The 13597-nt window shown below is 36.5% G+C and overlaps 1 protein-coding gene across 8 annotated transcripts in view; it reads right to left on the bottom strand.

Annotated features, from left to right (window-relative positions):
• Positions 1–13597, bottom strand: part of OSBPL8 (oxysterol binding protein like 8) — a 162423-nt gene that overhangs the window by 20246 nt on the left and 128580 nt on the right. For all 8 annotated transcript variants that reach the window (XM_020886126.2, XM_070454232.1, XM_070454231.1 and 5 more), the window contains 7 exons: positions 12241–12412; positions 9413–9650; positions 8671–8855; positions 5182–5263; positions 4799–4897; positions 3062–3158; positions 170–268 (listed from right to left, as the gene is read on the bottom strand). In XM_020886126.2, the coding sequence (XP_020741785.1) occupies positions 170–268; positions 3062–3158; positions 4799–4897; positions 5182–5263; positions 8671–8855; positions 9413–9650; positions 12241–12412 (972 nt within the window). The remainder of the gene's footprint in view (positions 1–169; positions 269–3061; positions 3159–4798; positions 4898–5181; positions 5264–8670; positions 8856–9412; positions 9651–12240; positions 12413–13597) is intronic.

A 13597-nucleotide genomic window follows, 5' to 3' on the forward strand; every position in this document is an offset into this window, starting at 1 on the left:
TAGAAGTATTTAGCAGATGATAACAATGATCTTACGTATCTGTAAATCAAGGACACTTTCAAACAAAAGGCCAAGAAACTAGCAATCTTAAATCATAACAAATTACAGTCAAATACATTTACTTAAAAAGAAGATTTAGGGGAATCTAACAAGTATAGAAAATACACACCTTTACAATGAGCATATGGCATCGTCATTACATAATCTTCACCTCTATTCAAGAAAGTTAACCGTGCTTCTCCTTCTAATATTGCAGATAATGAGTTTCCTGAAATAAATATTGCTTATTAAATTTCACAGAAAATAATTTAACCATTCCAAAACAAACAAAACATATTGAGGACATCTATCAGATATCTACAGTAGAAAAGGGTGCTTAGAGGGAAATTTACAACTTAAATTAGAAAAGAAGAAAAATTCAAATCAGTTATCTGACTTTTTACCCTATGAAATTAGAAAAAGAACTAATTAAATTCCAAGTAGGTAGAAGAAAGGAAATAAGGATGAGCAGACATCAGTGTATAAAGTGGACAGATAATTCAGAAAATTAGGAAGCCAAGAACTGATACAGACAGATCAAAATAAAGAACACAAATCAGGAATAAAATGAGCAGAATCACTACAGAGCGTGCAGACACCAAGAGGAAGATAAGAGAATGCGATGGGTAATTTTACAGCAATGAATCTGAGATCCCCCTCTCTGGCTCTTTGCCATTTAGGGTTCCTGTTCTCTGTCTAGTGGCCATGGTTTCTCCAAATTTAGTGTTTGGTTCCCCAGACTGGAAAGGTTGCAATGTTTCTACCAGTTTACCCTGTTAACCATATGTAACCTGAAGCTGAGAAGCAAGGATTCATTCTGTGTGATTTCTGTTCTATGACTGTGGGCTTCCCACTGAATTTGTCTGCAGCTGCTCTCTCTTTAATACCTTCAGGCAGCTGCTTTTGGTATTAGGGCCAAATGTACAGAGGAGAAGGATGGTCCAGGAGGGCTTCATTCAGACATTGTTGTCTATACACATTTTTAACACAGTAAAACCACACAGATCTTTTGTATCCAACTGTATACATGTGCTTGCATATCATTAAATCGTTTACCTTTTATTATACAGTATTCATAGCCATATTATATCTTAAAATAACTGAATGTCTCCTTATTTTAAAGGAAATATGTGTTCTTCATGGGCAAGTTGAAAAATCCAAAGATAATTATCCATAATTCTATAATTCAGGTTAATCATGAAATCTTGATTTTTTTCCTAAACATGAATGCATGTTTACTTTTACTTTAAAAACATGAATACTTTTAAAGTAGAGGTGACTCAGAGCATAGATGTATTCTGCTTTTCATTTAACATTGTATCATCAGCTATTCAGATTATAGTGTACATTACAATTACCTGAGATTATAAAAATGCATATTCTTGAGCCCAGTGATTTTGATTTGGTAAGTCAAGACTGGGGTCCAGAATTCCAAAATCTTAACTCATATTCTGATTATGAAATTGATGGTTCATGCATACTATTTGAAAAACAAGAGCAGCTGTCCCAAATGATGATAAATTATTTAACCCATAGCAAAATGGCTAAGTACCTATATTTCACCTGCTCCACAGAATATAAGAAACCCATTTAAAAATAAATGGTTCTTAGGGCAGAGACTAGTGGTACAAGAAAAAACAGATCAACAGACCTCAGAAGATAGAACCTGAAATAGAAAATAATGCCACTAAAAGTCATTTATAAATAAACTAGATACTGAGAAAATTAGTTGGCTTTTAGGAAAAGAAAGTCGTGATCTTGCTTCACTCCATTCACAACGTATACATCAAAGTAAGTTCTAGCCAAATTAAAGATCAATGAGAGCATAAAAGTATAAGAATATACAAGTGAATTATTACATAAGCTGAAGCGCGAAAGGATTTTTCTAACTGTGACATCAAGAGAAAAACCATCAAAGGAAAAACTGATAATTTAGTACATCAAAATGTCAAGAGACTACTTGTTAAGAGGAATACACTCTGCCCAGATGTCATTAAATTTAGCTTAATTTAGATTTAAGAAAATGCACCAATTCCTGAAACAAAATAAATTATCAAACTCTCCAGGCAAGAATCAATAACCGAAGAAGAAACGAGGAAGTTACAAAAAAACTGTCCTTACAAAGTCTGAACTTAGTAAATTCTTTCAAATTACAAAGGAACAGACAGTTCTGATATACACAACTATATTCTCTGTAACAGTGAAAAAAGGCTAGCTGCAAAAAGTAATCCCAGAAAGTGAGCTATGTAGTTGGTACTGAATAAAAATTCTACAAGGGCAGAACACACATTCACAAAAGCTATCTACACTATAGTCAAGGTAGGGACATGAAGAGATGAAGGGTACAGTGGGGAAAAACTCAAATACATGCAACTTTCAGAAGAAAAGGATCATACTCTGAAACAAGCGAAATATAACACTAGGCAAAAAAATAAAAACCATAAGCCAAACAAAGCAAGTGTCAAGGGATGATCTGCTTGTTTGAACTGTCACAGGTTTTGGATTAAGAGTTCCTACTGTACATATTTCTTCATTTTCCTTCTTTTTTTTTTTAACAAAAGTTTTTAGTAGCATGTTACTTGATTCAAGGTAAAAATACCATTACTCTCAATATTGGACTCTGGACAAGTATTCTAACTGTATTTGGATTCTCTCTCTCTAGTCAAAGACTAAATCAAAAGATCAACCTCTCAGGTACAGTGAAATGAAACAAAAAATCTTAGTAGAGCTAAAAGCTAAAGAAATATATCGTGGACTAAAATGGCAAGCTATAGTGGACAGTCATCCTGTCTTTTGATAAGTGGTATTTGCGGTAAATTTACACATATGTGATGAAAGCTCTATTTATGAATGAGCAAAGAAAAACAACAAAAATGAAAAGTCATTATCCAAATAAAACTGATACTTAAAATGACATACAAATCCCTTGCTGAAAACAGTACAAGACATTGTCTATATTAAAGCTCACCAGAAAATACTAAATCCCAGAAAAGCATATAGATTGAGACATGGGTAAACTCACCATAGAACTTGGACTTAGCCAGGATACTACCACTAAGGCAAAATCCGTCTTTTCGGTTACTGACATAAAAGGCAGATATTGGTGGATGATGCGACACCTATTGAACACAGGAAACATACATGAAAATATAATAATTATGAGCATATTACTGTGATATTATCAAAAGCTCAAGTCTTAGAAGTATACTCTAATAATGAATTAAAAGAAATATTTGGTAAGTATTTAATAGTAAAATTAAATATTGATGATGTAGGAACCAATCTCCAAGATGCATCTCAAGGAAACCCACCTCCTGGTATTCACAGCAATAGATGAGCTCCTCTTACACTGTACCCACCGTACCCGGGTCAGTCTGTGTGGAAGTCACAGTATGTCACCTCTGAAACTAGGCTATAATGCAGCATGTATCTTGGTGTATGTGTCTCTCTCAAATCACTAGCTTTGAATAGCCAGCTTCCACGTTGTCAACAACTCTACGGAGAAGCCCATGTGATAAGGTACTGACCTCCTCTCAAAAGCCATGTGGTGACCTTGGAAGCAGAAGCCTTCAGAAGATTGCAAAGCTGGCTGACATCTTGACCTCAACCTCAGGAGAGACCCTGAGCCAGAATCCCCCAGCTAAACAGCTCCCAGATCCCTAACCTTATTACATGAAATAATAAATGTTCGTTGTCTTAAGCCATGAAGTTTTGAATTTACAGCAATGAATAACTAATACAGTGGCTATTCTTCATGTAGATTACTGAACAGACTTAAAAAACGAACAAAAGTTTTAACAAATATGTCATTTTAATAATTAATATTTTGATACGTATACAGCTTAAGGTTTCTAAAATGAGACAAAGGTAAAATTAATCACTTCTCAAGCTTCTCAACTTAGTGAAGAATTACAGCAAACTAACATGCAATCATTTAAAAAACCAATACCGATAAAGTGCTTTCAATCTGTGGAGTACATTAAAATTTACTGGGAAGACGAAGGTTTCTCAAATAACACCTCGTATTCTCATCCTCCCTACAGTCTCTACATGGAAGATAAGCAGGCCAGAATTTGTTTAGATGAATAGCTGGGAAGAAACAGGGTTGGAGAATTAAGTTGAAAAATAATGAGGCAACAAAGCGCACTAGCAGGTGATCTGACTGTGAACGCACAGGTCTGACCACTGTGGAGCGCTTAAAACGGCAGGTGAGTGCAAGCTGCTCAGTCGGATCCGGCTCAGCGGCCCCATGGACTACTCGGTCCATGGAGTTCTCCAGGCCAGAACGCTGGGGTGGGTAGCTGTTCCCTTCTCCAGGGGATCTTCCCAACCCAGGGATCGAACCCAGGTCTCCCACACTGCAGGGGGATTCTTTACCAGCTGAGCCACCAGAGAAGCCCCCAAAGGCCAGTAATGTGAGATAAATTCAGAAAGATATGGAGGACTCTGAATGTTAGAGAAATGGGTTTAAATTTGATTTAGGGACTGGAGAACCACTGAAGTATCTGGCCGCAAAAAACCAAAAAACAAAAACAGAGAGCAAAGCAAGAAAAATAAAGACTTAATTTTGATCACAGGATTCTATGACTGTAAGAGAGTATGGTATTTAGTAGTAGTCAGTATTAAGAGGCTGAATGCTTATCAAATGTTCCCTAGTAAGAAAGATTAATCAACAGTGAGTTTACTGAGTTAATATTTTCCCTAAAAAAAATCTTAATTTCCAAATCAGTTTTCCTTCTATAACAAGCATTTCTAATACCTGTTCAGCAATATAAAAAGTTTTGCTGTTTGTTCTGGGATGAATCCACAAACAACGGAAAGTCTCACCAAGTATAGGATTATAAGGTTTCTTCAGTCCCTAGTAAAAAACATACAAGTTTCAAATTATAAACATGGAAGATTCAAAGTACTAACTTACACTAGTCAAGATGGGCTTAACTGTATCATCTGAGAATTATCCTTATAAAATTACAATGACATGAAATAAAACTAAATGCCTTCAATCAGAATACAGGTCTATACAACCAAGTACTTTGCAATTTTGCTAATTAAAAGAGGGCCTGCAATGTAATTATTCATAAATAACCTAAGATAACCCAGAAAAAATATATAAGGCTGAAGAAAGTAAAGCATAAACACTACCTTTGGCTTTTTATAGAATCCTGACAAATACCATTTCACTACTTTCTTCAAACGGAAGTAAGGATTTTCTTCAAGAGCAGCCCTAAAAAACAAAATGATAACATGGAAAAATTTTACAGAACATATCACAAAGCCTCCCTAATATTAATGAGGCCAACAACTGAATATGAAACGATAGGAAAGTATACAATTCATATTTAAAACAGACGGTAAAAGTAACCATGGCAATCAGGATGCAAGAGTCATTTTGCATAACCTAGTTATTTTTCTCCCCATTTTTCTTATTATTTGATATATTGCCCCAGCCTCTGCTTAAGTAGTTTTTGAAAACTCTCTAAACCAAGGTTTCTCAACTGGGGTTCTAAAGAACCCTAGATATTGCTATTTGAAAATGTGATTGAAAAAAATAAACATAGATTCTGAGATTCACGCACTGCATGATCCCTAGCATTTGCAATGCTGAAGCAATGGCCAAGCAGTCTTGCTAATGATTTCATTAGAAGTCTTTAGTCCTTTTTGTCAGAAAAGGACCATGTCCACTTGATCTAGTCTCTTCTCAGCTGATGATGGTAATTAGAAGCAATCAACAGTAGCTGGTGAGAGATATAGTGCAACATGCTAATATCAGCCTCTTCCATGAAATTGCCTCTCTGAAGCACATGACTATGTGCCCTTTTAGTCTCTAGTATAAAATGCAGAAGTTTCAAATCACCAATATGGAAAACAAAATAATTTATACCAATCAAAAAGATTTTAACCCCATCTTTAGACTTGAATCTCCCTATGTGCTACCAACTGATTTTCCAGAGTTATTTAATAACTACCAATTTAATAGATAAAGAACAGTTTTCATTTTAAAAGAGACAGTTTTAGAAGCTATGACTCACCTGTCCCCTTGCCCTTCTGCTATTGATGTGAACATAGTAAAACACTGATTGTGTTTTTCAGAAGTCAATCTGAGAAGTCAATACACACACACACACACACACACACACAGCCATTTAACTATTTATACTACTCCCTTTAAGCACATCTAAAGGTCCAATACGGTGATCTCTGAGATGAAGAGTGAGGTGGAGAGGCTAGGCCTAGGCTTGCTGACAAATGGGCCAAGTTAAAGTTGTTGAGCTTTTCCGGAGTTATCCCTCTCATTGTGCTCCTCTTGCTTTAAATTCTCTTATTATGAAATTTATTTAAAACTTTACATGCATGTAGAATACACAAACTCCAAAGCAATATAAAAAAGTATACAGTCTTGCCAATGCCCCATCTCTCCATGTTCTTCCTGCTTAACCTACCATAGGCAACTTTCTTTTTAAAATGTTTCTTTTTACTCAGTTTTCTTAAAGCATAAAGAAGCAGATATAATATATAGCCTTTTTCTTTAAAAGGGAGAGAAAACAATGCATTCTTTTGTACTTTGGTTTTGTTTTTTTTTTTACACACACAGGTAAAATCCTGACGATCCCTCTAAATCAGTCTGCAGAGCTCTTCCCTTAGTGTGAATGTACCATACATTACTTAACCAGTCAGCTGTGGCTGGACACTTGAGTTATCTAGTCTTCTGCTGTTTCAAGCCCTGCTGCCACAATTTTGTACGTGTATCATCTTGTGTATGTAGCGTTGTGTCTGTAGCAGTTATTCTCAGACACAGGATTGCTGGACCAAAGGGCTGAATGCACTGACACGTTTTGGCAAATACCGCCAGGTTTCTTTGAAAGGCACTGTGCAGGTCTGGATGAGCCAGCGGCAGTCTGTGAGCGTCTGCAGCCCCACACATCCCACATCCTCCCCACTGCACGCGGCCCGACATGCAATCTCTGAATCTGGGGAGACGGGCATCTCTCAAGAACCTATTGTGATTCATAGGAAGCTGCCTCCTATTCTGAGAGAAATAAGTTTCTAGCTAGATAAAAGAAAGGAAAACTGAGGTATAAGAGCATTTAGATTTTTGGTCAACGAGATGGATGGAAAAATAGACCTTACTATGGTCTGAATTTGCACTTTTCATATTTAAAGTTAAGTTTACATGTTTAAGGACTTGTTTCTGTTGTGTGTGTTAGTCACTCAGTCGTGTCCGACTCTGAGACCCGATGGACTGTAGCCCACCAGGCTCCTTTGTCCGTGGGATTCTCCAGGAGAGAACACTGGAGTTGGTAGCCATTCCCTTCTCCAGGGGATCTTCCTAGCCCAGGGATTGAACCCGGGTCTTATGCACTGCAGGCAGATTCTTTACCACCGGAGCCACCAGGGAAGACTTAAGAATCTGCCTGCAGCGCAAGAGACCTGGGACCAATACCTGGGTCAGGAAGATCCCCTGGAGAAGGGAATGGCTACGCACTCCAGTATTCTTGCCTGCAGAATTCCTTGTTCCTATACTTCACTTTTTAACTGCCTGGTCATTTCCTCCACTCTTTTTTTTTCTAGTAAGTTAATGACCATTTTCATTCACTGGTTAAGAACTCTTTATTTTAGGGAGCTTAACACTTCATGTTTGACTTAATTTGCAAAAATCTCCCAGTTTTATCAATTATCCTTTGAATCAGCTTATGCTTTTTTCCCTTGCAACATTCATTAATGCAACTAATAGACTAATAAACTGAATACAGATACTGATGAAGAATCTAAAAATCAGATCACAAGGCTAGAACCTTGTATCTCAGAAAACACAGCGCCTTGAAACTGCTGCTGGAATGGGGGCAGCAGGTGGAACCTTGAAAAGTATGGTTCTCCAAGAAACTGCTGGGAAGGAGGCAGGCAGATCCTCCTCCACCTCCTTTAGGCCTGCCTTTTTCAGAATTACACCCAGGATCAGCTGGCAGGAAGAAAAACAAAGAGAACGGGGATTTATGCCATGAGCTAGCAATTGGCAGGCTGCTCCGGATGCAATAAGCGGCACATGCCTTATTGCATACAGAGAGGATACGCAGAGACGCAAGCAGAAACCCGAGGACAGGACCTGCACGAGGGCTCAGGGGAGGAGAGCAACAAATGCCAGCCAGCTCTCCCCGTGAGGGCTGAGTGCACAGGTCAGGGAGCCTGTGACGGCAGTGCTGTCAAGGCAGACGCAGAATTCCTGTCTTCCTCAAGCTTGTGATCACCCCATTTGACCTCATAAACAGAAACATCACAGCAGAGCATTAAACATACTTCTTACTAAGGTCAACTAGTGGTGGAGAAGAGAGAACAGGATCTCATTAGAGCCTGATTTTGGTACAGCATAATAGCATGTCTGACACTCTGCGACCCCATGGACTGTAGCCCACCAGGCTCCTCCGTCCACGGGATTCTCCAGGCAAGAGTACTGGAGTGGGGTGCCACTTCCTTCTTCAGGGGATCTTCCCAACCCAGGGATCGAACCCACATTTCCCGCATTGTGGGCAGACACTTTACTGTCTTCAGCCACCAGGGAAACCAACAACTGAAATTAGCACTCTGAAAAATCTCTAAAACCGTGAAGCATCTTCTAAGAAATGGGGATTTACTTACTCAGACAGGAAATCTGCATGATAGTAGTAATCTGAAAGTTTATCCAGGAAAGAACGGGGTTCCAAAATAAATGTAGGCAGAACCACCCTGGACAGATCCATGCCAGGACGAACTTGTTTCAGCAAAGTCCAGATGAGGCTTTTGTTTTCTTCAGACACAGTTTCTGTTTGAGACGCTTCCCCTGCCTTTTGCAATTAAAAAAAAAATACTGAAATACTGTATCTATTTCAGACGCATAGATATGTATGTACATAAGACAGCTAATGCAGAAAAAAAAAATTCACTATAGGATTATTCTGAGCATTCTCAAAATGTGAAAATAATCCATTAGGTAATTAGTCAATAGCTATAAAATTTAGTAAAAGGGTAGTTGCAAGAGACATTAAAGTGAATGATATTTTCAAAGAATCCAGTACAAAAAATATCATACTCTATACTATGTTTACTTCTATGCATTAGCAACAAGAAAGTTATAAATTCACACTTCCCTGCAGTTTACTTTGTATCTGGCAATAACATCAAGGAGTTTCTTATTTCAAAAGAAAACCTGAAGAAAATATAAACTTTAAATTCAATATACTATATTGGCATTTGTATGAGTATATATGTTTAGCTGTTCAAAATAAGTATTATATGAATACTATTCTCTTTTAGGAAAATAAGCAATAGGTCATACAAACATCTTCACTTCCATCTGTAAGTTCATAGAAAATAAAAATCTTTGAAAAGCGCACGCTGTTACCTCTCCGAGTTCTTCATGGCCCTGCTCAGTGTAGGTGGTCTCCTTCAGGGCCTCAACAGGCTCAGGCTCAATATACGAGTCATCTTGCCTTTCTGACGTGTCTGTGTCGCTTTCTTCACTTTTCCCCATCACCTCGTTGTCAGACTCATCATGCTCTTGATCATTTTCTTTATCAGATTTATCAGAATACATATCTTGGTCCTTAAAATGCTGTCGTTCAATTTCACTATCATTTAACCTTAAGGGAAAGAATTATTAGCAGGAAGGATAAAGAAGGTTAAGAATATTCAATTTATAAGTAAGAATGATATGTAACACTTACTGAGAATTTACTATGTGCTGGACACCATTCTAAGTGTTTTTTATATATAGTTTTACTCATTTAATTGTAAAAATGCCCTATGAGATAAATAAAATGATTATTCTCACTTCACAGATAAATGGGGGCATAGAGAAATTAAAACATGAAAAATATTAAAAGATGACACTCTGAGCTCTTTGCTTCTCTATCCTTTAGGTCTAAATTTTTCAAAACAAAAATTTTCGACTATTTCTTGCTAGAATTTTTTGTTAGTTTTACAAATATCACTTGAATGTTTGAATCAACCTATCACTTCTGGTCTAAAGAAAAAACTTCAGGTCAAGAACATCATATTCTCAAGTGAACACAAATGAATTATGACTTTCTATCTGTAAAGGTCTCCAAATTCACTCATAATAATTCCAACAATAAAAGGAGAAAATGTATGAGGCAATTATGTTGATTTAATACTTGACTGATAAGTTTAACCTTGGGAAAAAAAATCCAGGAAGAATTAGAAATGCAAATTTCAGCTTAGTTGAACTTTCAGTCTAAAACTGTTAAGCTGCCATACCCAACCTTATTCTTACTTATATGATTAGGGTTGCTAATCTGCATAAAAATGAAATAATTAAATCATTTCCAGAATCAAATTTTTTTTTAGAAATTGCTTATTTGAGTAAGTACCTGTGAGTTTCATTAGGTATAAAAATTTTATAAAGCTCTTTACAAATGAATACATGGTGCCATTATATATAACTGATGCTTTAATAATGTTGAGATAAGTAACAGACGATAGAAGCTCCATCTGATTCTTATTTTAGTGTCTATTTTTAAAAAATCTTCCTATATTTAGATTTTAATCAGAGAACTCCTAATACACATTCATTTTTTTAGAATACTTGCTATTTTCTTTTTTATCCTTTACAATTGCACATTTTAAAAAACATAGTCTAAAATTTCTCTTTGCTTTCTTACCATTTAGTCTCTCCTTTACCCCTCACAGTGTGGCTTTTACTTTCTCTTTTATTTTGTTTTGTCCTCTCTCCCCCTTTGGCAAGCTCTCCAGTTTGAAGACTTCACCACCACTTCTATGTGATGATTTCCCGAGCCTGCTTTAAATGCCTGGCTGAACACCTGTGTGTCCAGAAAGCACTGCTTCTTCAGCATGTCTAATATTTACATTACCTAATTACACACGAAGAGAAAGGCTCAAAGTTTTTAATGAATACATATGTGAAGCAGATGAATTTTTAAGATCCCCACATAAGAGTATTTAAGGACTACCTGGCATTCAACAACGCCAGGGGAAGAGGTTCCTGCATCAGTCGCACCTCCCTCCCCCGCATCCTGCCTCACTCAGGCTCCTACACCAGGATAAAACAAGGCTACGCTGCTCAGTCACTTCAGCTGTGTCCGGCTCTTTGCAGCCCCGTGGACTGAAGTCTGCCAGGCTCCTCCATCCATGGGATTCTACAGGCAAGAATACTGGAGTGGGCTGCCATTTCCTTTTCCAAAAATAAAACTATAGGTTACATTAATAGATCTACAAAGAAAGCATGTAAAAGATCAGGTAATGGTAGTCTTAAAAGAGAGTAAAGAAAAATAGTCAAAAGAAAAGGGAGAAAAAAGTTCAGTTCAGGTTACAGGGCAGAGAGGAGAGAAACAGCTTAACTTTGAGGAGAATGACCTCAGTGCCAATATTAGTAAGTGACTACAGAGAAGCCGAGGGCCGGGCCAGGGAGGGAAAGGCAAAGTTTATTTCTCTTGCAAAACAACAGAAGAGATCGGAACCACAACAAACCTCTGAATCTCTTCCTTCCTTGGAGAAAATTTTTTTACTATTAACTACAACAAATGCTTCAGGGGAAAAAAACAAAAATAGGATACAGTTCAAACTTGAAATACCATTTAACAGAAGAATTCCACAAACGCCAGGTAGAATAAGCCAAGTCCCATTTAAAACAAAACAAAGAAAACACTGCTATAGAACAGCAATAGAAGGATGAATTACGTCTCATTTTTATGAGGCAAGAAAGGCTTCACATGTAATATTTGAGATTGAGATTGGCCTTGAAGAAAACACAGGAGTATAATAGAAAAAAAGCAAGGAAGACTAGAAATCGTTCTTAATGGAGGGAACACCATACACAAAGACACGATTGTTAGTATGGTTGTATTTAGGAAAGAACAAGTTACATTAGCTGGAATTCAAGAACTTTCTATACCTTATCATAGCAACTAAACAAATTTTAAACCAGGCCATAGGGGTTTAATGGAGTAGGAAATGGTAACCAACTCCAGTATTCTTGCCTGGAAAATTCCATGGACAGAGGAGCCTGACAGGCTGCGGTCCGTGGGGTTGCAGAGGGTCAGACACGACTGGGTGACTGAGCAAGCACACAAAGGGGTTTAAAGCAGACAGGTTTCAGTCCTAAATATAGCACAGAATTCTCGGCCTGCAATGGACCTAGTGAATAACACAGTCTTGAAAATAATCACCACGTTAGTGGCAATATCTACTTACTGGAAATTGTCACCACTGTGGAGATTGTTAGCACGTAATAAGCCATACAAAGTCACATGTGTGCTCTCTGATGAGATGCTCAGGTCATGTTCTTTTCCTTCCCTGATCATTGTACGTTTAAGAAGACTAGAACATTTCAAAGCCAACTCCAAAGCATCCATCCAGCACCTTCCTAGAAGAATGCAGATTCAAAAGCACTGTAACTCAAGGAACTAGAAAAACTAGCATCCAACATAATTTATCATAGTTAACTTTTGAACATATTATTTCTCTCAGAAACATGCACTGTAAAAGCTAATTCAAATATAAAGCCCTTCCAGGATTTCTTAATGCAGTTTTTTCAGTACAATAAATGCTTTTTGCATGCTAAATATCTAGAAACCACTGGTAAATAAATAGCATTAATGCACATTAGGAAATACACTTAATCTAAAATAAGTGTACTTAATTTTTAAAAGCTTCCAATGTTAACACGTAGTATAATTTGAAGGTAAGAAAAAAGGTATATAAAATATACCTAAGAATTATGTTTCCACTAGGAAACAAACTAAAATAATATTTTCTTGTTGATAAGACATCTATCCCAGGTTTAGCACCTCAATTTTAAGTCAGAAAAAAGCCTGTACAAATAATGTTACTGTCATATTAGTCAGGAGAAACATTAACAACTTAATTTTTTAATGTGTGGTTGACTATATATATATTTTAAAAATTTATTTTATATTGGACTAGAGTTGATTTATGATATTGTGCTTCTGGCGTACAACAAAGTGATTCAGCTATACATATACAAATATCTATTCTTTTTCAAAACCTTTCCCATTTAGGTTATTACAGAATGTTGAGCAGAGTTCCCTGTGCTATTCAGTAGGTCCTTGTTTGTTATCTGTTTTCTTTTTTTTTGTTATCCGTTTTAAATATAGGAGTATGTTCATGTCAATCCCAAACTCCCAATTTAGTCCTCCTCTCCTACAAACTATTTTTTAAATTAAAATTCAGAACAGTATTAGCAGAAAAAAATGTTAATTGATCTGAGAAGTCATATATATTTGTTTCAAGATATGCTAAAACATCAGCCAAATAAATCATTTTCATAATGAAAATGCATGCATATGATATTTTAATTTAAAAAATAATCATCTAGTAAAAGGAAATTTTAGAAGGTTACATGACTCCCTAAGCTAAGATGGTCGAAACTATAAAACATAAAAGTTAGGAAAAAAAAATCCATTACCAGTTATTAAGGTTTTAAAGATACCTTGCTTTCAACAAATAATAAATTGAAAATGACATTATTTTGTGTTTGATTTTAGGATAAAATAGATTTTAAGAGTAACTTAATTTCTAACATTTTGAA

This window comes from Odocoileus virginianus, chromosome 24 (genome assembly GCF_023699985.2).
Source record: "Odocoileus virginianus isolate 20LAN1187 ecotype Illinois chromosome 24, Ovbor_1.2, whole genome shotgun sequence".
NCBI lineage: Eukaryota > Metazoa > Chordata > Mammalia > Artiodactyla > Cervidae > Odocoileus > Odocoileus virginianus.